The sequence below is a fragment of the Coregonus clupeaformis genome, chromosome 30 (assembly GCF_020615455.1).
Source record: "Coregonus clupeaformis isolate EN_2021a chromosome 30, ASM2061545v1, whole genome shotgun sequence".
NCBI lineage: Eukaryota > Metazoa > Chordata > Actinopteri > Salmoniformes > Salmonidae > Coregonus > Coregonus clupeaformis.
The window spans coordinates 1,528,511-1,551,212 of record NC_059221.1 but is presented as its reverse complement, the minus strand read 5'-3'; the positions used below and the strand labels follow the sequence as shown (position 1 = coordinate 1,551,212).

Below are 22,702 nucleotides of genomic sequence, written 5' to 3'. Positions count from 1 at the left end.
AATGAGTTGCACCATGAAACTGTGGAGCCATGCTTCAACGTCACCTCCCCGAGATGAGCACAACTTAGTATTCAGATAACCAACCGCCGTGAGATGAGATAGAGATATCTGTCTGAGGAGAACTAGCGAGGAGTTTTGCTACAGAACGACTGTGGTCCCGCGTTTAGCTTGTCTATCGAGGACAGACACTCTACATCAGGGGTAGGCTATCTATACCCTGTGAGAGCCAGTGTGGGTGCAGGTTTTTACTCCGGCCAAGCAGGGTACGATGACAGGGTACGATTCTACAAAATCGACTCATCATAGTCTTCGATCAAGGCTTTGATTTGCTGAATCGGGTGTGTTACTGTTTGACAGGAGCAAAAGCCTGCATCTGTGCCAGATGGCCTTCACAGGGGTATAGTTTGCCCACGGCTGCTCTAATTCTAAATCTACAAACGCCCCTTAGATTATATTAGGTTGAGAGACCTTGTCAGCAGGCACTTGTGGGCACTGGGCATAGCTAAAGTCAGTGCATAGGGCAGGGGGGGAGGGTCTACATGCGGTCTGCCATGCTAAGGTAGGAGGGTACCATCATAGGCTGAGGGTTGAGGGAAATGGGGGTTGGGGAATGGGAAAGGGGTTGACACGACAAAACAACACAGCACAGCACTGGGAAGAAGAGGAGCTCCCCAACCTCATGGACGGACGCTTTCTTCCCCCCGCAGACGCAGTAGGGCTGCAAGGAGGGTGCACAGAGGAGAGACAAGAGCGACAGCTTGGAGTGTTGGGAGAGAGAACGTACTAGAGAGAGAGAGAGAGAAGAAGAGAAAGAGGAGGAAGACAACCACCCTGTTTAGTCCAATTGGAGGAGAGTCTCTGACCCCCCAAGTGGTCAGTGTCCACCAGAGGTCAAAGGTTGAACTCTCCCCTGCTGAAGTGAGGGGTGTGTCCCGAACTGCGGCAGATATCACATGGACAAAGACAGACAGACACACTGAAATAGAAAGAATACCTGTTTAAAAAGGAAGCCACACAGACAAAAGAGAGACAGATGGAGACAGACAGGCAAGACACAACTTTGAGTTGTGTTGTGCAGAGAGAGAGCGAGAAACCATTGCAGTGGAAGACTGGCACTACCGGGAAGGTAGGAGGACATGAATGAAACATGAAGGCTGTTGTGTTTCATGTGTCACGTGATGGCGGAGCGTGACGGGCATGAGGTAGATGGGGGGTGAAGGGAAACGTGGTGGTCACGGTAACTTCCTGTCTCTTCGCTTTTTCCCCTCCCCTCCCACCACAGACTACTGACAAGTCAAGAGACAGACAGAACAAACACACATACAGTACTTACACGGGACAGGAGGACGTTTCAGAAACTGTGAGAGGAGGAGCCAACCAGAGGGAGACAGAGAGAGAAAGACCAGAGGCTTCTCCCCTTTCCCCCCCTCCTAGTGGACCTGACTCACCACACGGGCCTTGCTGCTTGACGGGGATGTGGGCTTTGGCCAGGCACTCGGCCCGCCGGCGCTCACAGTCGTTGACGTAGGTGCGTCCGTCTTTGCCGCACAGTGGCTTGTAGGTCCCGTCGCACTGGATAGGCTCGCAGGAGCAGCGCACGCCTAGATGCTCCACCTGGCACACACCATTGAATCTGCACTCCTCCTTGCACACCTCTGCAAAATGGACGAGGGACATTGTTTTTTCTTGTTTTTAATGTTTAATTTTCCTCTGTAAAGTGTGTTGAGACATTGTGATAATGGATTTGAAATAAAATGTGACTTCACATGTGACGCAGCAAATCAGTCGACGAATCGAGGCAATCATCTATAAAACGTTCTCTCGAGAACGTTGAGGCATGTTCAGAGCTTCAAATTCATTATGTTCTCTATCACTGGATCAAATTTGTACAGTAATTCAATTTGGAACCATTCCTTTCTCTTTCCTGTAAAGTGGTCATGCTATGCTGCAACTTAATTACGGAGCTGCCTTATCTGGGTGTAGAACATTAGAGGGACGTACTGTATGATGTAATTGTACAAGATGAACCACCGTTCGCAAATAAAGAACCTGATTTCATAGATCTGCATTTCAAATGAAATCGTTGATATTTTAAAAAAGTGAGAAAACAAAAAAGTATTATGCCTATCTATTTCACTTCAGTAAAAGGCAGATAGAGAATGGGTTCCTGTTAACTCGATCCAGAACTAAATCAACTCACAAGCACACACAGTACTAAGGCTTCTACTGAGAAGTTGAAGTCCCATATGTATCCACATATTAGCGGCCTTTATCTCTACTCAAACTTGACTACAAGATATTGCTAACAAAAGAGAGTTGTGTGTTGCAGAGCAGAAAGGGATCATTATTTGAGAGCGCAAAACCACAATTGTCTGTAGTAGAGTGCATCACACCAAGAGCCTCTGTCTTTAACTCTATGGGGAGTCTCAGATGTGTGGAGATGAGGTGAGAGTAGAAAAGCTACAGACACAGTGGTGGTGGCCTACTGAAGCCCCTATCACACAACAGGAACATTGGATTTCTTCAGATCGGTATCATCTACTGTAAACCTGACAGTGCAGTGAACCTGACAGTGCAGATAGCCCAGATAAGCCTTTGCGAGCTCTTATCAAGCAAACCATCTGGTGTCATGCATGTAACACAACACAGCCCGTAAAGGACATGGTAAGTTATCTATCGGTCAAGGCAGTGCAGTGCGTGTGTGCGTGCATGAACGTGCCGGCTCACCTTGTTTCTTGCAGCGGCCCGGGTGGATCTTCCTGAGTTCAATGCCCTTTTGCATGCCCGTCCTCGTCATATGGCACTCGCTCCCGTACGTCTGGCCGTCGCTGGCACACAGTGGCTCATTGACGGGTGGGCAGGACTCTGGCGGGGCAAAGGTCAGGGGCTGGCGGGTACGTGGCTCCACCCGGCACGCCACGTTCAGACTGTTCTCGCTGTCTTTGCAGGGGTCTATAAACAGGGGAGAGAGAGAAAGAGAGCGAGAGAGAGAGAGAGGTTAGTGGTAGGACATGGTTATCCATCACCAGGGATATGCCAGAGATAGGCCTGCTATCAACACGGGTTGCCCTGGAAAGGCAGAGTGGAAAGCCAAGAAGCCCATGGATCTAAGAGGACGACAGGCTGGCGGCTGGCGCTGGTGGCCATATCAGCTGTAATCATAATGGAACTGGGGAGATGCTTATTGAAATAGGAGCTGCTCGCAGCTCCAGCTTCGTCTCAGCTCTCTACACTGTCTTCTATAGAGCAAGGGGACACAAAGTATTTATGTACCTCTGCGCCGCATTCAAACACTGCCAAGCTGTGAGCAAGTCATTCGAAACATCACAGAGGAGGATGAGACCAAACGGGCAGAGAGAGAGAGAGAGAGAGAGAGAGAAAGGGAGAGAAAAGACCCTGGCTCGAGAAACAAAGAGCGACAACAGGAACACAAAAGCGACAACGGTAGCTTGGCTTCCACAGCCCGGGCTGGGCAGGCAGGACAACAACAGAGCCAACGGCAGCAACACAGCGCCAAGGTCAGGGATTGTAGGGATTGTGTATATTATCACAATGGAATCGCTAACACAGGAGGATATAAAGCGTGGGACCGGTCCCAACTCTATCGTAATGCAAAAACACCTGACGCCAGAAAAGCAATGATGCAACACAAGTCCAGCTATTATCCCATTTGCAAAAACCATTACCTCCCATTAACACACCAGAACGGCTTCCAGAATTCCTGCACTCTGCAGTCGAGCCCCCCACCCGCCCCTGATGAGGTAATTAGACATACAGACAGACAGTGGAGGCGCTGGCTAGCCTAGCCCCAGCTGTATATATAAATCATCACCATTTGTCTGGCGCTGGCAAGCCAGTTGAGACAGCCAAAGCTTGGACAGAATCGCTCAGGAAGATTTAGGGGCCCGCCGGGCCAGCTCTCCTGAGAACCCAGGCCTCCCCCTGGGGGTAAGGCAACATGGAGCCTGGTCTCACCGGCTTGGGTTAGATATATATTAGAGCCGTCCTCTGGGGGCCTGAGAATCCATCTCCCTTCCATTTTGTAGCCTCTCAGGGTCTCCTCACTTTTGGGACGTTAGTTTGTCTGGTTAGCTCTATCTGGCTCTTTCCCTCAGCGCAAATTTCTCAAAGTCAGACGTCCACAGGAGAAAACAAACAAAACAAACAGCAGGTGAGACAAAACAACAGTCTCGAACTGGCCAGCTCTAAAAACAAGTGGCTTTGTTTGTCAACAGTGAATAATCCACAATGCGGGAAGAGTTTGCAATAAGAAAAAAAAGCTATGAATTTGAAAACTAGTAAAATGATGTCAGAGAGACAGAAGACAATGAAACTCCAGATGGATGTAAAGAGAGAGCGAAATAAAAATAAAAATAAAATAAATAAAAAAGAACAAAAGAAAGGAGGGAGAGGGAGGGTAGAGGAGAAGTATATGAGGGGACTCACTGCAGTATCCCTGGTGCTGCAGGCGGAAGTTCTTCTGGGTGTGGCAGGCTTGCTTGTAGAGCTCGCACTCGTTGCGGTAGTCTTGGCCGTCAGTGCCACACACCACCTGCTCGGGCTTGCCGTCACAGCTCAGCGGGCACATGCACTTGGCCGACAAGGCGTCTGATGACTGGATGCAGGTGCTGCCATAGCTGCAGGTCACCTCGCTGCAAGGGTCCTTCAGGACTGCAGGGAGGGAGAAGACAGAGGTAGGTATTAGGGTTTGTGTGTGTGTGTGTGTGTGTGTGTGTGTGGGAAAAGTCCCCACAAGGTTAGTAAAACAAGGAAAACTCTCCCTCGTGGGGACATTTCTCATGTCCCATGAGGAAAAAGGCTATTTTAAGCTTAGGGGTTTGCTTTAGGGTTACAATTAGGGTTATGAGTTAGGTTTAGGGTTTGGTTTAGGGTTGCGGGTTGCGGGTTAAGGTTAGGTTTATGGTTAGGTTTGCGGGTTAAGGGAAAATAGGATTTTGAATGGAAGTTAATTTTAAGGTCCCCACGAGGATAGAACAAAACATGTGTGTGTGTGTGTGTGTGTGTGTGTGTGTGTGTGTGTGTGTGTGTGTGTGTGTGTGTGTATGTGTGTATGTGTGTGTGCTTTAGGGTGGGGGGAGTGTTGTGTGTGGGTTATGCAGGAACACTTGACGAGACTCTCATTTCGTATGCACTGCCACTTTTGGAATAATGTTTATCCGTGTCCAATATCCCCCTTTTGTTGCAACGCTTTGTCTATGAATTTCATTTCGGGGACGGATGCTACGATATATTATTCCACGAACCTTCAGCGTACCCTTTCTTGTTTTATCCCTCCCCTCCAATTCAAGAAAGTCTTATTCCTCTACTTCAGGCCATGTTTGTCTCAGAAGACTGTGCTCCACTTCTTTCGGTGGATCTTGGTGGTAGACTCGTCGCCTTAATGAGAGTCTAGGATCTGGGAGAGAGAAGCAGAGTGCTTTTTTTCTGTGCCATCGGATCAAAGTCTCACACATATCCCTCACTCATCCTCACATCTTGACAGATTTCTTTCTCTTTCTACCTCTCTCGTCAAATTGGTTCAAGACACGGCGGAGTGGTGTTGCTAACGAATGTGTCTGTTTCAGTTCGATTTCGATGTGATACTGCAAATGGAGCTGGCCAACTGGTGACAATTATTACCAATTATTTTGCCTAAAAACCTTTAAGCCTACCTATATACGGTATATATATATATATATATATATATATATATAGTGACGGATAAAAGTATTTGATCCCCTGCTGATTTTGTACATTTGCCCACTGACCAATAAATTATCAGTCTATAATTTTAATGGTAGGTTTATTTGAACAGTGAGAGACAGAATAACAACAAAAAAAATCAAGAAAAACGCATGTAAAAAATGTTATAAATTGATTTGCATTTTAATGAGGGAAATAAGTATTTGACCCCCTCTCAATCAGAAAGATTTCTGGCACCCAGGTATCTTTTATACAGGTAACGAGCTGAGATTAGGAGCACACTCTTAAAGGGAGTGCTCCTAATCTCAGTTTGTTACCTGTATAAAAGACACCTGTCCACAGAAGCAATCAATCAATCAGATTCCAAACTCTCCACCATGGCCAAGACAAAAGAGCTCTCCAAGGATGTCAGGGACAAGATTGTAGACCTACACAAGGCTGGAATGGGCTACAAGACCATCGCCAAGCAGCTTGGTGAGAAGGTGACAACAGTTGGTGCGATTATTCGCAAATGGAAGAAATACAAAAGAACTGTCAATCTCCCTCGGCCTGAGGCTCCATGCAAGATCTCACATCGTGGAGTTGGAATGATCATGAGAGTGGTGAGGAATCAGCCCAGAACTACACGGGAGGATCTTGTCAATGATCTCAAGGCAGCTGGGACCATAGTCACCAAGAAAACAATTGGTAACTCACTACGCCGTGAAGGACTGAAATCCTGCAGCGCCCACAAGGTCCCCATGCTCAAGAAAGCACATATACATGCCCATCTGAAGTTTGCCAATGAACATCTGAATGATTCAGAGGAGAACTGGGTGAAAGAGTTATGGTCAGATGAGACCAAAATCGAGCTCTTTGGCATCAACGCAACTCGCCGTTTTGGAGGAGGAGGAATGCTGCCTATGACCTCAAGAACACCATCCCCACCGTCAAACATGGAGGTGGAAACATTATGCTTTGGGGGTGTTTTTCTGCTAAGGGGACAGGACAACTTCACTGCATCAAAGGGACGATGGACGGGGCCATGTACCGTCAAATCTTGGGTGAGAACCTCCTTCCTTCAGCCAGGGCATTGAAAATGGGTCGTGGATGGGTATTCCAGCATGACAATGACCCAAAACACACGGCCAAGGCAACAAAGGAGTGGCTCAAGAAGAAGCACATTAAGGTCCTGGAGTGGCCTAGCCAGTCTCCAGACCTTAATCCCATAGAAAATATGTGGAGGGAGTTGAAGGTTCGAGTTGCCAAACGTCAGCCTCGAAACCTTAATGACTTGGAGAAGATCTGCAAAGAGGAGTGGGACAAAATCCCTCCTAAGATGTGTGCAAACCTGGTGGCCAACTACAAGAAACGTCTGACCTCTGTGATTGCCAACAAGGGTTTTGCCACCAAGTAGTAAGTCATGTTCTGCAGAGGGGTCAAATACTTATTTCCCTCATTAAAATGCAAATCAATTTATAACATTTTTGACTTGCATTTTTCTGGATTTTTGTTGTTGTTATTCTGTCTCTCACTGTTCAAATAAACCTACCATTAAAATTATAGACTGATCATTTCTTTGTCAGTGGGCAAACGTACAAAACCAGCAGGGGATCAAATACTTTTTTCCCTAACTGTATATATATATTTTTAATTACCCATTTTATAAGAGATTCTCCAAAATTGAAATATTCCAGGCATTTATATATAAACTCCAGTCGAACTTTATCAAAAGCCTTTTCAAAGTCAGCTATGAATACCAGGCCTGGTTTCCCAGATTGCATAGTGTTCTATTGTTTCCAGTACTTATATTATCTCCAATATATTGTCCATGTAAAAAACATGTCTGATTAGGATGAATATTATCCGACAATACCTTTTTAATTCTATGTGCTATGCATTTTTGCTAGAAGTTTTGCATCACAACAGACGCATCCAATTTTTTAAATGGACTGAATATTTATATTTCCCACCTGGATCCTGTTTCAGTAATAATGAAATCAGATCTTCTTGTTGAGTGTCTCATAATCTACCATTTATATAGGAGTGGTTAAAACATGCTAATAGCGGTCCTCTGAGTATATCCAAAAAGGTTTGGTATACCTCCACTGGTATGCCATCCAGCCCTGGAGACTTCCTGGACGTAAATGCTTTAATTGCATCAAGAAGTTCTTCCTCTGTAATTTGGTCTTCACATGAGTCTTTCTGTACAGCTGTTCATTTTACATTATTAATAGGAAAAATCCATACAATTAGCTTCAGTTAGTGGAGATGGAGGAGACTGAAACGAATATATATGCTTAAAGTACTTTACTTCCTCTTTCAAAATATATTTTGGTGAATAATGGGTGACTGTCATTTGTAACAAGTTTCAGTCAATTATTTTTGGTAGCATTTCTATGTTAAAGATAAAAAAATAATTTGGTGTATTCTTCCCCATATTCCATCCAATTTGCTTTATTTTTATAATATATTACACTTGATCTTTCTTGAATTAGTTCCTCCATTTCTTTTTGTTTTTCCTCTAACTTATTCTGAGCCTCTATGGTACAGTTTTAATTGTAATATATCTGTACTGTTAGTCCTTCCATTTCCTTTGTTAATATGGACTCTTTTGACCTCTATTGATTTTGTTTTAGAGATGTGTACTGAATTGCATGGCCTCTAAAGGCACATTTAAAAGTGTCCAATACAATAAGGGGATCTGCTGTACCTACAGTGGGGAGAACAAGTATTTGATACACTGCCGATTTTGCAGGTTTTCCTACTTACAAAGCATGTAGAGGTCTGTCATTTCTATCATAGGTACACTTCAACTGTGAGAGACGGAATCTAAAACAAAAATCCAGGAAATCACATTGTATGATTTTTAAGTAATTAATTTGCATTTTATTGCATGACATAAGTATTTGATACATCAGAAAAGCAGAACTTAATATTTGGTACAGAAACCTTTGCTGGCAATTACAGAGATCATACGTTTCCTGTAGGTCTTGACCAGGTTTGCACACACTGCAGCAGGGATTTTGGCCAACTCCTCCATACATACCTTCTCCAGATCCTTCAGGTTTCGGGGCTGTCGCTGGGCAATACGGACTTTCAGCTCCCTCCAAAGATTTTCTATTGGGTTCAGGTCTGGAGACTGGCTAGGCCACTCCAGGACCTTGAGATGCTTCTTACGGAGCCACTCCTTAGTTGCCCTGGCTGTGTGTTTCGAGACGTTGTCATGCTGGAAGACCCAGCCACGACCCATCTTCAATGCTCTTACTGAGGGAAGGAGGTTGTTGGCCAAGATCTCGCGATACATGGCCCCATCCATCGTCCCCTCAATACGGTGCAGTCGTCCTGTCCCCTTTGCAGAAAAGCATCCCCAAAGAATGATGTTTCCACATCCATGCTTCACGGTTGGGATGGTGTTTTTGGGGTTGTACTCATCCTTCTTCTTCCTCCAAACATGGCGAGTGGAGTTTAGACCAAAAAGCTCTATTTTTGTCTCATCAGACCACATGACCTTCTCCCATTCCTCCTCTGGATCATCCAGATGGTCATTGGCAAACTTCAGACGGGCCTGGACATGCGCTGGCTTGAGCAGGGGGACCTTGCGTGCGCTACAGGATTTTAATCCATGACGGCGTAGTGTGTTACTAATGGTTTTCTTTAAGACTGTGGTCCCAGCTCTCTTCAGGTCATTGACCAGGTCCTGCCGTGTAGTTCTGGGCTGATCCCTCACCTTCCTCATGATCATTGATGCCCCACGAGGTGAGATCTTGCATGGAGCGCCAGACCGAGGGTGATTGACCGTCATCTTGAACTTCTTCCATTTTCTAATAATTGCGCCAACAGTTGTTGCCTTCTCACCAAGCTGCTTGCCTATTGTCCTGTAGCCCATCCCAGCCTTGTGCAGGTCTACAATTTTATCCCTGATGTCCTTACACAGCTCTCTGGTCTAGGCCATTGTGGAGAGGTTGGAGTCTGTTTGATTGAGTGTGTGGACAGGTCTCTTTTATACAGGTAATGAGTTCAAACAGGTGCAGTTAATGTAGGTAATGAGTGGAGAACAGGAGGGCTTCTTAAAGAAAAACTAACAGGTCTGTGAGAGCCGGAATTCTTACTGGTTGGTAGGTGATCAAATACTTATGTCATGCAATAAAATGCAAATTAATTACTTAAAAATCATACAATGTGATTTTCTGGAATTTTGTTTTAGATTCCGTCTCTCACAGTTGAAGTGTACCTATGATAAATATTACAGACCTCTACATGCTTTGTAAGTAGGAAAACCTGCAAAATTGGCAGTGTATCAAATACTTGTTCTCCCCACTGTGTTATGTCGGAAAAAGTCATTTACAAATTATTCTGTCCTAGTTAAAAACAAGTTATCATCCAATACGCTTTGATTAAATGTCCAATATCCTCGCCCATGTGGAAATTCTGTAAGAGTAATATATAGTTGAAGTCGGAAGTTTACAAACACTTAGGTTGGAGTCATTAGAACTCGTTTTCAACCACTCCACACATTTTTTCTTAACAAACTATAGTTTGGGCTAGTCGGTTAGGACATCTACTTTGTGCATGACACAAGTAATTTTTCCAACAATTGTTTACAGACAGATTATTTCACTTATAATTCACTGTATCACAATTCCAGTGGGTCAGAAGTTTACATACACTAAGTTGACTGTGCCTTTGAACAGCTTGGAAAATTCCAGAAAATGATTTCATGGCATTAGAAGCTTCTGATAGGCTAATTGACATCATTTGAATCAATTGGAGGTGTCCCTGTGGATGTATTTCAAGGCCTACCTTCAAACTCAGTGCCTCTTGCTTGACATCATGGGAAAATCAAAAGAAATCAGCCAAGACCTCAGAAAAACAATTGTATACCTCCACAAGTCTGGTTCATCCTTGGGAGCAATTTCCAAACGCCTGAAGGTACCACGTTCATCTGTACAAACAATAGTACGCAAGTATAAACACCATGGGACCACGCAGCCATCATACCGCTCAGGAAGGAGACGCGTTCTGTCTCCTAAAGATTAACGTAGTTTGGTGCGAAAAGTGCAAATCAATCCCAGAACAACAGCAAAGGACCTTGTGAAGATGCTGGAGGAAACAGGTACAAAAGTATCTATATCCACAGTAAAACGAGTCCTATATCGACATAACCTGAAAGGCCGCTCAGCAAGGAAGAAGCCACTGCTCCAAAACCGCCATAAAAAAGCCAGACTACGATTTCAACTGCACATGGGGACAAAGATCGTACTTTTTGGAGAAATGTCCTCTGATCTGATTAAACAAAAATAGAACTGTTTGGCCATAATGACCATTGTTATGTTTGGAGGAAAAAAGGGGGGCTTGCAAGCAGAAGAACACCATCCCAACCGTGAAGCACAGGGTGGCAGCATCATGCTGTGGGTGTGCTTTGCTGCAGGAGGGACTGGTGCACTTCACAAAATAGATGGTATCATGAGGAAGGAAAATGATATGGATATATTGAAGCAACATCTCAAGACATCAGTCAGGAAGTTAAAGCTTGGTCGCAAATGGGTCTTCAAATGGACAAGCAAACTTCCAAAGTTGTGGCAAAATGGCTAAAGGACAACAAAGTCAAGGTATTGGAGTGGCCATCACAAAGCTCTGACCTCAATCCTATAGAAAATGTGTGGGCAGAACTGAAAAAGCATGTGCGAGCAAGGAGGCCTACAAACCTGACTCAGTTACACCAGCTCTGTCAGGAGGAATGGGCCAAAATTCACCCAACTTATTGTGGGAAGCTTGTGGAAGGCTACTCAAAATTTTTGACCCAAGTTAAACAATTTAAAGGCAATGCTACCAAATACTAATTGATTGTATGTAAACTTCTGACCCACTGGGAATGTGATGAAATAAATAAAAGCTGAAATAAATCACTCTCTACTATTATTCTGACATTTCACATTCTTAAAATAAAGTGGTGATCCTAACTGACCTAAGACAGGGAATTTTTACTAGGATTAAATGTCAGGAATTGTGAAAAACTGAGTTTAAATGTACACTGCTCAAAAAAATAAAGGGAACACTTAAACAACACAATGTAACTCCAAGTCAATCACACTTCTGTGAAATCAAACTGTCCACTTAGGAAGCAACACTGATTGACAATACATTTCACATGCTGTTGTGCAAATGGAATAAACAACAGGTGGAAATTATAGGCAATTAGCAAGACACCCCCAATAAAGGACTGGTTTTGCAGGTGGTGACCACAGACCACTTCTCAGTTCCTATGCTTCCTGGGTGATGTTTTGGTCACTTTTGAATGCTGGCGGTGCTTTCACTCTAGTGGTAGCATGAGACGGAGTCTACAACCCACACAAGTGGCTCAGGTAGTGCAGCTCATCCAGGATGGCACATCAATGTGAGCTGTGGCAAGAAGGTTTGCTGTGTCTGTCAGCGTAGTGTCCAGAGCATGGAGGTGCTACCAGGAGACAGGGCAGTACATCAGGAGACGTGGAGGAGGCCGTAGGAGGGCAACAACCCAGCAGCAGGACTGCTACCTCCGCCTTTGTGCAAGGAGGAGCAGGAGGAGCACTGCCAGAGCCCTGCAAAATGACCTCCAGCAGGCCACAAATGTGCATGTGTCTGCTCAAATGGTCAGAAACAGACTCCATGAGGGTGGTATGAGGGCCCGACGTCCACAGGTGGGGGGTTGTGCTTACAGCCCAACACCGTGCAGGACGTTTGGCATTTGCCAGAGAACACCAAGATTGGCAAATTCGCCACTGGCGCCCTGTGCTCTTCACAGATGAAAGCAGGTTCACACTGAGCACGTGACAGACGTGACAGAGTCTGGATATGCCGTGGAGAACGTTCTGCTGCCTGCAACATCCTCCAGCATGACCGGTTTGGCGGTGGGTCAGTCATGGTGTGGGGTGGCATTTCTTTGGGGGGCCGCACAGCACTCCATGTGCTCGCCAGAGGTAGCCTGACTGCCATTAGGTACCGAGATGAGATCCTCAGACCCCTTGTGAGACCATATGCTGGTGCGGTTGGCCCTGGGTTCCTCCTAATGCAAGACAATGCTAGACCTCATGTGGCTGGAGTGTGTCAGCAGTTCCTGCAAGAGGAAGGCATTGATGCTATGGACTGGCCCGCCCGTTCCCCAGACCTGAATCCAATTGAGCACATCTGGGACATCATGTCTCGCTCCATCCACCAATGCCACGTTGCACCACAGACTGTCCAGGAGTTGGCGGATGCTTTAGTCCAGGTCTGGGAGGAGATCCCTCAGGAGACCATCCGCCACCTCATCAGGAGCATGCCCAAGCGTTGTAGGGAGGTCATACAGGCACGTGGAGGCCAAACACACTACTGAGCCTCATTTTGACTTGTTTTCCATTGATAATTTTTGTGTGATTTTGTTGTTAGCACATTCAACTATGTAATGAAAAAAGTATTTCATAAGATTATTTCATTCATTCAGATCTAGGATGTGTTATTTTAGTGTTCCCTTAATTTTTTTGAGCAGTGTATTTGGCTAAGGTGTATGTAAACACCCGACTTCAACTGTATATGCCAATTATTTGATGGTCAGACCGCATTCTGTCCCCTATCAACACTTTTTAAACTTTTGGTGCCAGAGAGAATGACATAAGAAAGTAGTCAAGACGACTAGCTTGAATGAGCCTCCACCATCTATATCTCACTAGGTCAGGATATTTAAGCCTACTTATATCCACTAGTTCCAATATATCCATGACATTCATGATTTCCTTAAGTGCATGAGGGTGATAGTTTGTAGTGTGATTTTCGTTATAGTCCATAGAGGTATTTAAAACCGTATTATCTGCCACCATAATAATAGTCTTGTATTGCTTGTAGGGTTGATAAATTATTATGTATATTTTCAAAGAAGCTTGGATCATCATTATTTGGACCGTAAAGGTTAATGAGCCATATCTGTTTATGGTCCAATAACATATTTAAAACCATCCATCTACCTTTAGGATCTGTTTGGACAATTTGCACATTCAGATCAAAATTACTGTTAATTCATATCATCACCCATTTTGAATTTATTTGCCCAAGGGAGAAATATATTTCACCCCCCCAGTCCTCTTACTACACAACTTCATCTAAAGTTGTTGAATGAGTTTCCTCTAAACAATATATATTATATTCCTTCTCTTTTAGCCAGGTAAAAACTGATAGTCTTTTCTTATTATCTGCTAAGCCATTACAATTATAAATGGCTATATTTATTTCACCATTTACCATAATGAGATACAAGTTATCAAATCTATTTATAATAATATATGTTTATAAACTCACCATTAAAAAGTACCATAGTGATTTAGTGTGCATATAGCTATACCATGATATTTGCATTGCTACTAAGTAAACGTCCAATTGTTCCCCACTATTCCACCTGCTAAAACCCCTCCACATCCCAAGTTGGGTTGTCATCCCAGTGACCGGCAGACAACCCCCGTCCAAAAGCATTTCCAGCGCTCTCACCTCGATTTGCATTATATACAGCTATTAAAAAATATACAGTACCAGTCAAAAGTTTGGACACACCTACTCATTCCAGGGTTTTTCTTTATTTTTAAAAATTGTTCTACATTGTAGAATAATAGTGAAGACATCAAAACTATGAAATAACACATATGGAATCATGTAGTAACCCAAAAAGTGTTAAACAAATCAAAGTATATTTTATATTAGATTTTTCAAATAGCCACCCTTTGCCTTGATGACAGCTTTGCACACTCTTGGCATTCTCTCAACCAGCTTCATGAGGTAGTCACCTGGAATGCATTTCAATTAACAGGTGTGCCTTTTTAAGAGTTAATTTGTGGAATTTATTTCCTTCTTAATGCATTTGAGGCAATCAGTTGTGTTGTGACAAGGTAGGGGGGGTATACAGAAGATAGCCCTATTTGGTAAAATACCAAGTCCATATTATGGCAAGAACAGCTCAAATAAGCAAAGAGAAATGACAGTACATCATTACTTTAAGACATGAAGGTCAGTCAATACGGAACATTTCAATGACTTTGATTGTTTCTTCAACTGCAGTCGCAAAAACCATCAAGCGCTATGATGAAACTGGCTCTCATGAGTACCGCCACAGGAATGGAAGACCCAGAGTTACCTCTGCTGCAGAGGATAAGTTCATTAGAGTTACCAGCCTCAGAAATTGCAGCCCAAATAAATGCTTCACAAAGTTCAAGTAACGACACATCAACATCAACTGTTCAGAGGAGACTGTGTGATTCAGGCCTTCATGGTCGAATTGCTGTAAAGAAACCACTACTAAAGAACACCAATAATAAGAAGAGACTTGCTTGGGCCAAGAAACACGAGCAATGGACATTAGACAGGTGGAAATCTGAGATTCAAATTTGAGATTTTTGGTTCCAACCGCCGTGTCTTTGTGAGACACGGTGTGGGTGAACGGATGATCTCTGCATGTCTATTTCCCACCGTAAAGCATGGAGGAGAAGGTGTTATGGTGAGGGGGTGCTTTGCTGGTGACACTGTCTGTGATTTATTTAGAATTCAAGGCACACTTAAACAGCATGGCTACCACATCATTCTGCAGCGATACCATATCCCATCTGGTTTGGGCTTAGTTGGACTATAATTTTTTTTTCAACAGGACACCTCCAGGCTGTGTAAGGGCTATTTGACCAAGAAGGAGAGTGATGGAGTGCTGCATCAGATGACCTGGCCTACACAATCCCCCGACCTCAAACCAATTGAGATGGTTTGGGATGAGTCGGACCGCAGAGTGAAGGAAAAGCAGCCAACAAGTGCTCAGCATATGTGGGAACTCCTTCACGACTGTTGGAAAAGCATTCCAGGTGAAGCTGATTGTGAGAATGCCAAGAGTGTGCAAAGCTGTCATCAAGGCAAAGGTTGGCTATTTGAAGAATCTCAAATACAAAATATATTTTTGAGTTGTGTAACACTTTTTTGGTTACTACATGATTCCATATGTGTTATTTCATAGTTTTGATGTCTTCACTATTATCCTACAATGTAAAAAATAGTAAAAATAAAGAAAAACACTTGCATGAGTAGGTGTGTCCAAACTTTTGACTGGTAGTGTATATAAATAAAAAATATCTTCATTTCCATAATTAAAAAATAATATGCAAAGGATTGTTACCTATAATAAGGATTGACTTTACAAAAATTACATTTTTGGCAAACAATTACTATTTTAGCAAACATTTACTGTGATTCATCCTATATTGTCCCTAACATTATTACCCCCTAGCAACAGATGTGGAATACATACACACACACACACACACACACACACACACACACACACACACACACACACACACATCACACACACTCACACACACTCAACCCCTTTCCCCCCACAAACAACCATAAACTCAGATGCTCAACAGTTGTTCCATCCCTGAGCCCAACTGAAGAAAGGACTTGATTTACGAATGCATAAATAGGTGCAGCTGTTTGAGAAAGCATGACATTGGCAAAAATCGGGAGATTTGATCAACCATTTTACATTTTTACATTTTAGTCATTTAGCAGACACTCTTATCCAGAGCGAATTACAGTTAGTGAGTGCATACATAATTATTTTATTTTTCATACCCCCCGTGGGAATCGAACCCACAACCCTGGCGTTGCAAACGCCATGCTCTACCAACTGAGCTACATCCCTGCCGACCATTCCCTCCCCTACCCTGGACGATGCTGGGCCAATTGTGTGCCGCCCCATGGGTCTCCCGGTCGCGGCTGGCTACCTACAAGTCCTAGGTGATGGAGATCAGATACACCCCCTTCCCCTGAAACACACACACGCTGGTCCCCCGTTGTGACCATTTTCCCAAGCATCTCTGTGCAGTCAGACCTTTGATTATTTTGTGCCACCAGGGCCAACATAATATGCCCCCTCTCTGATTGTCCGAGTGTGACTGCAGCTAGTGTTACCAGCACTGCCATTACCTGGGTGGGGGCACCCTACCGGAATCCCCACCGGCTAGGTACAAGGTCGTCAAGGTTCTCATTAGGAGCTTTGAGAATTTCCTTGTATATTATGCTCTCCCATCGGGGGGCTTTGGCTTTGTAGGACCAACCCTGCCAGGCAGGCTCAGAATCTTGAGGGGGCAGTGCTGCTTTAGTAGGTCTTTCACCACAGTGTATGGGTCGCTCAGGTGGGTGTCTAGGGTATAGGGATGGGGACCGTGTCCAGGGTTGGGGACCGTTCCATCACGATAGGACAATAAATACATAAACTATATTTACAAATTATTTTCAAATGTATATCCCATTCACCTTGTCATGTTTATTCAAATACTTTCCATAAGGTTTGGTTTCAATACTTAAAAACCAATTGGTAGTCACAAAAATATGATTTTAATGAATGGAGCTAATTTGGAGCTGGAGTTTTTTTTTTTCTGTGAGCATGAAGCGGTTTTTAGCAGAGCAAGGACATGCTCCATGAGTGATGAGCGGGATTTCCAACCGCTCAACTCCGCTCACATTCTCTGTTACCAACCGGAAAATGAGTAAAGGTCTTCTACTGTAGATGTAGGCCCATAGCAGTGCACAATTAAACCACCACATGGGATCAATCTCAGTATTGCTCTAACCTCAGAAAGACTAGCCACATAACTAAGAGCTAAAAAAAAACATGGTTAATAAAAAAAAAAAAAAATATTTCACCTTTATTTAACCAGGTAAGCCAGTTGAGAACAAGTTCTCATTTACAACTGCGACCTGGCCAAGATAAAGCAAAGCAGTGCGATAAAAACAACAACACAGAGTTACATATGGGATAAAAACATAAAGTCAAAAATACAACAGAAAATATATATACAGTGTGTGCAAATGTAGCAAGTTATGGAGGTAAGGCAATAAATAGGCTATAGTGCAAAATAATTACAATAGTATTAACACTGGAATGCTAGATGTGCAAGAGATTATGTGCAAATAGAGATACTGGGGTGCAAAAGAGCAAAATAAATAACAATATAGGGATGAGGTAGTTGGGTGGGCTAATTTCAGATGGGCTGTGTACAGGTGCAGTGATCGGTAAGGTGCTCTGACAACTGATGCTTAAAGTTAGTGAGGGAGATAAGAGTCTCCAGCTTCAGAGATTTTTGCGATTCGTTCCAGTCATTGGCAGCAGAGAACTGGAAGGAATGGCGGCCAAAGGAGGTGTTGGCTTTGGGAATGACCAGTGAGATATACCTGCTGGAGCGCAGACTACGGGTGGGTGCTGCTATGGTGACCAATGAGCTAAGATAAGGCGGGGATTTGCCTAGCAGTGATTTATAGATGGCCTGGAGCCAGTGGGTTTGACGACGAACATGTAGTGAGGACCAGCCAACAAGAGCGTACAGGTCACAGTGGTGGGTAGCGTATGGGGCTTTGGAGACAAAACGGATGGCACTGTGATAGACTACATCCAATTTGCTGAGTAGAGTGTTGGAGGCTATTTTGTAAATGACATCGCCGAAGTCAAGGATCGGTAGGATAGTCAGTTTTACGAGGGCATGTTTGGCAGCATGAGTGAAGGAGGCTTTGTTGCGAAATAGGAAGCCGATTCTAGATTTAACTTTGGATTGGAGATTCTTTATGTGAGTCTGGAAGGAGAGTTTACAGTCTAACCAGACACCTAGGTATTTGTAGTTGTCCACATACTCTAGGTCAGACCCGTCAATGTAGTCGTGAAATGATTAATTGAGAGAAAGTACAGCAAACCAAAAGGTCAGTATAAGTCAGAGGGGGTAGACTGTATTTAGTCATTCATGTACATTTCATAAATACAAATTCAGCAGAGGCATAGACACACACCTCTATGACTGCTACGGACACTAAACCATGTTAACCATTGAACCATGTCAGACACATTGGCCATGCTCGAATACACTTGCGTCCTAAATAGTAGGCTGTTTGAGTATGCAAAAAAATAAAGTATTATAGTATGTGACATTTCAAAAAATCTAGTATACTTTAAATGCCCGCTTGTCACACTCATTTTGGCTTTGACAGCAGCTGATCAATTAGATATAGGGATGTGCTACCGAAATCAACGAATAGTGGGAAACACAATCGCGCATTACGCAAGTATGCTTTAAATGCCAGGATGCTATACTCATTTCAGCTTTTCATTTAGTAGAATTTGCAGCACAATATTTGGGAATTTCACAGTCACAATGCATTGGAAGAGGAGTTGGAGTTGGTCCCACCTTTGCTGCTATACCAGCCTGCACTCTTCTGGGAAGGCTTTACACTAGATGTTGGCAAATTGCTGAGGGGACTTGCTTCCATTCAGCCACAAGAGCATTAATGAGGTCAGGTACTGCTGTTGGGTAATTAGGCCTGGCTCGCAGTTGGCGTTCCAATTCATCCCAAAGGTGTTCGATGGGGTTGAGGTCAGGGCTCTGTGCAGGCCAGTCAAGTTCTTCCACACTGATCTCGACAAACCATTTCTGTATGGATCTTGCTTTGTGCACGGAGGCATAGTCATACTGAAATAGGAAAGGGCCTTCCCCAAACTGTTGCCACAAAGTTGGAAGTACAGAATTTTCTAGAATGTCATTGTATGCTGTAGCGTTAAGATTTCCCTTCACCGGAACTAAGGGGCCTAGGCCGAACCATGAAAAACATCCCCAGACCATTATTCCTCCTCCACTAAACTTTACAGTTAGCACTATGCATTGGGGCAGGTAGCGTTCTCCTGGCATCCGCCAAACCCAGATTAATCCGTCGGACTGCCAGATAGTGAAGCGTGATTCATCACTCCAGACAACTAGTTTCCACTGCTCCAGAGTCCAATGGCGGCAAGCTTTACACCACTCCAGTCGACACTTGGCATTGCGCATAGTGATCTTAGGCTTGTGTGGCCTACCACTTCGCGGCTGAGCCATTGTTGCTCCTAGACATTTCCACTTCACAATAACAGCACTTACAGTTGACCAGGGCAGCTCTAGCAGGGCAGAAATGTGACGAACTGACTTGCTGGAAAGGTGGCATCCTATGACAGTGCCAAGTTGAAAGTCACTGAAATCTTCAGTAAGGCCATTCTACTGCCAATGTTTGTCTATGGAGATTGCATGGCTGTGTGCTCAATTTTATACACCTGCCAGCAATGGGTGTGGCTGAAATAGCCAAATCCACTCCTTTGAAGGGGTGTCCAAATACATTTGTATATATAGTGTATGTGCTTTAGTAGGACTAGAAGCTATAACTGTTTGAATAGTAACGTTAGCTACAGGGTTACTTCCTTGCTGTTGAGCGACAACTTCATATTTAACATTATCCTAGGGCTTGTGTTCAAACTGTTGCAGGGTCTGATGACAATCAGGCATTTCATTAAGTGGCGACCACAGCAGGAGAAATGCCACAACAAAAGGTGTTGAGTAAGTCATGTGGCCACTGCACTATTCACTGCAACTAGCTGTAGCCAACGTTAGTAACGCGGTAGCCTACATTCAAATCAAATTCTATTTTATTTGTCACATGCTTCGTAAACAATAGGGGTAGAATAACAGTGAAATGCTTACTTCCCAACAATGCAGAGATAAAGAAAATAGAGAAATAATAGAAAAGTAAAACACGTAATAATAAAAGTAATAATAAATACACAATGAGTAATGATAACTTGGCTATATGCACGGGGTACCAATACAGAGTCGATGTGCAGGGGTACGAGGTTATTGAGGTAGATATGTACATAAATTATAACTAGGAGTAAAGTGACAGATAATAAAACAGTAGCAGTAGCGCATGTAATGAGTCAAAAAAGTTACTGCAAACAGGGTCTGTTCTCATTGAAAAGTGTTTATTATTTGTAATAAAATAATGTTAGTGTTTTATATTCCACATTTCAACATAAAAAAATGCAAAATGCACATCTGAGCTATCTTGTTGCAGGTGCATGGTAATAATTAGATCATTTGAAAGAAAAAAAGACACCCACACACTGCTCTTGCTAGTATCACTTTTTTTATTGAAGCTTATGGTGTCGGCCTCTTGGCCTTTCAAGCCAGATTTTGGACACAGCCACTGACACCCACGAAACCACTACCAAATGTAGTGAAGGATTTACATTGGTTCACTTTCCCGTCGTCCTTATTGAATATACCCTCACATAACCTTAAGAACCACACTGTCTTCGATGTGCCACCGCTTCTTGAACCCATTAAATAAAATATGTTTTTTTTCTGTCGCCGTAGCAGGTGCCTTGACAGGCAAGGAAAGAACGGTGAGAAAGAACAGAGGGAGTCGCTTTGATTTGAATGTTAAGGGGCTTGTTCAGTTATGGAGCATCGCCCCTCGCCACCGCAGCGATGATGGCACAGATAAGCCTTCCCTCTCAGCCTTCCCTCTCAGGAGGCAAATTGCCCGGGCGAATGTGACTGGCGTAACAAGCAGAACGCGCCGGCCTAAAAAACATCAGGGACTTCCTGCATGTATTTTCTCATTATTATCATTTGAAAGGCTGGAGAAGTAGGATGATGAAAAGTCACATGGCTATCTCCTACATTAGAATGCTCCTCACTGCCAATGAGTTCATCTCCCTGAGAAGCAAGGTGGTCCTGAAGTGGTAGACAAGCCAGGTTAGGCTTGGGATAATAACGAGAGGTATAGAGGTAGAGAATTAGAGGAATACTGCAATGCTTAAACATTCACTTTAGCAGAAAAAGAAGACATGGTAGTAGTAGTAGTGGGGAGAAGGAGGACACAACCCTGCACTACAAAAACAATTACAGAGAATATACAGCAGGGCAGAGAGAAGTGGATGGTGAACAAAGAGAGGAGGAGGGTGTGAGTGATCTCCCAGGCAGTGAGGCAGGCAATCTTCAGTGTGTCTGTTTTCTCACTGTGATACGGTGTTTTGCACTGGGTTTATTAATGCTTCATTAGGGTTGGAGAGCTGTAAGGCAGCACAGTGTGGGGCTGACTGCTGTGCTTGGCGGGACGCCAGAGCAGTATGTAGGGAACAGAGTTGTAGGGACAGAGAAGTATGGAGCGATTTCAGTGCCAACATAAATTGTATTTTAATTGTATAATTTATCATTTGTATTAGGATATGCACAAAATGATTAATTTAATTCATAAATTGAACTTGTATTTCATGATTTGAAACTGAATTGAATGAATATTGCATTCAGTTTTAAAATAAAAAATAATAATGCAATATATATATATTCAGTTTCAATATGGTAGATATTGCATTCATTGTGTTTTTTTTTTCTTCTCATTTTACCTTTATTTAAGTCAGTTAAGAACAAATTCTTATTTACAATGATGGCCTACACCGGCCAAACCCAGACGACGCTGGGCCAATTGTGCGCTGCCCTATGGGACTCCCAATCACGGCCGGTTGTGATACAGCCTGGAATCGAACCAGGGGGTCTGTAGTGACGCCTCAAGCACTGAGATGCAGTGCCTTAGACCACTGCGCCACTCGGGAGCCCAAGTGTGTATCAAGTTTACAAACCATCATTTCAAGTTAATCAAAGTTTAATATATTAATAATAGCTCATAGCCAAAACGGTTCAAATGCTAGAGCCAGATTCATTAGAGGAAAATAAATTAAACATGCCACATTGGCTTCAAAAACTGCCAGAAACTACCTTTCCTGGCTGACAAAGTACCAGGATGTTGTCTCTGGATGCATCTGAGAAGTTGAATAGATGAAACTTTGATAAACTTGAAATAATAGTTTTTGAACTTGATACACAGACAATGAATGCAATATCTACCATACTGAACAAAAATATAAACACAACATGTAATGTCTTGGTCCCATGTTTCATGAGCTGTAATAAAAGATCCCAGAAATTTTCCATCAACATTTCTCTCAACTGTTTTGCACAAATTTGTTTTCCCCACTCTCTGTAGTGAGCATTTATCCTTTGTCAAGATAATCCATCCACCTGACAGGTCTGGCATATCAAGAAGCTGATTAAATAGCATGATCATTACACAGTTGCACCGTGTGCTGTGGACAATAAAAGGCTACAAAAATGTGTAGTTTTGT

At 43.5% G+C, this 22,702-nt stretch overlaps 1 protein-coding gene across 3 annotated transcripts in view; it reads right to left on the bottom strand.

The window, feature by feature from the left end:
• LOC121545981 (agrin-like) overlaps positions 1-22,702 on the bottom strand; it is a 405,148-nt gene that overhangs the window by 119,965 nt on the left and 262,481 nt on the right. For all 3 annotated transcript variants that reach the window (XM_045209396.1, XM_045209397.1, XM_045209398.1), the window contains 3 exons: positions 4,447-4,671; positions 2,728-2,952; positions 1,449-1,655 (listed from right to left, as the gene is read on the bottom strand). In XM_045209396.1, the coding sequence (XP_045065331.1) occupies positions 1,449-1,655; positions 2,728-2,952; positions 4,447-4,671 (657 nt within the window). The remainder of the gene's footprint in view (positions 1-1,448; positions 1,656-2,727; positions 2,953-4,446; positions 4,672-22,702) is intronic.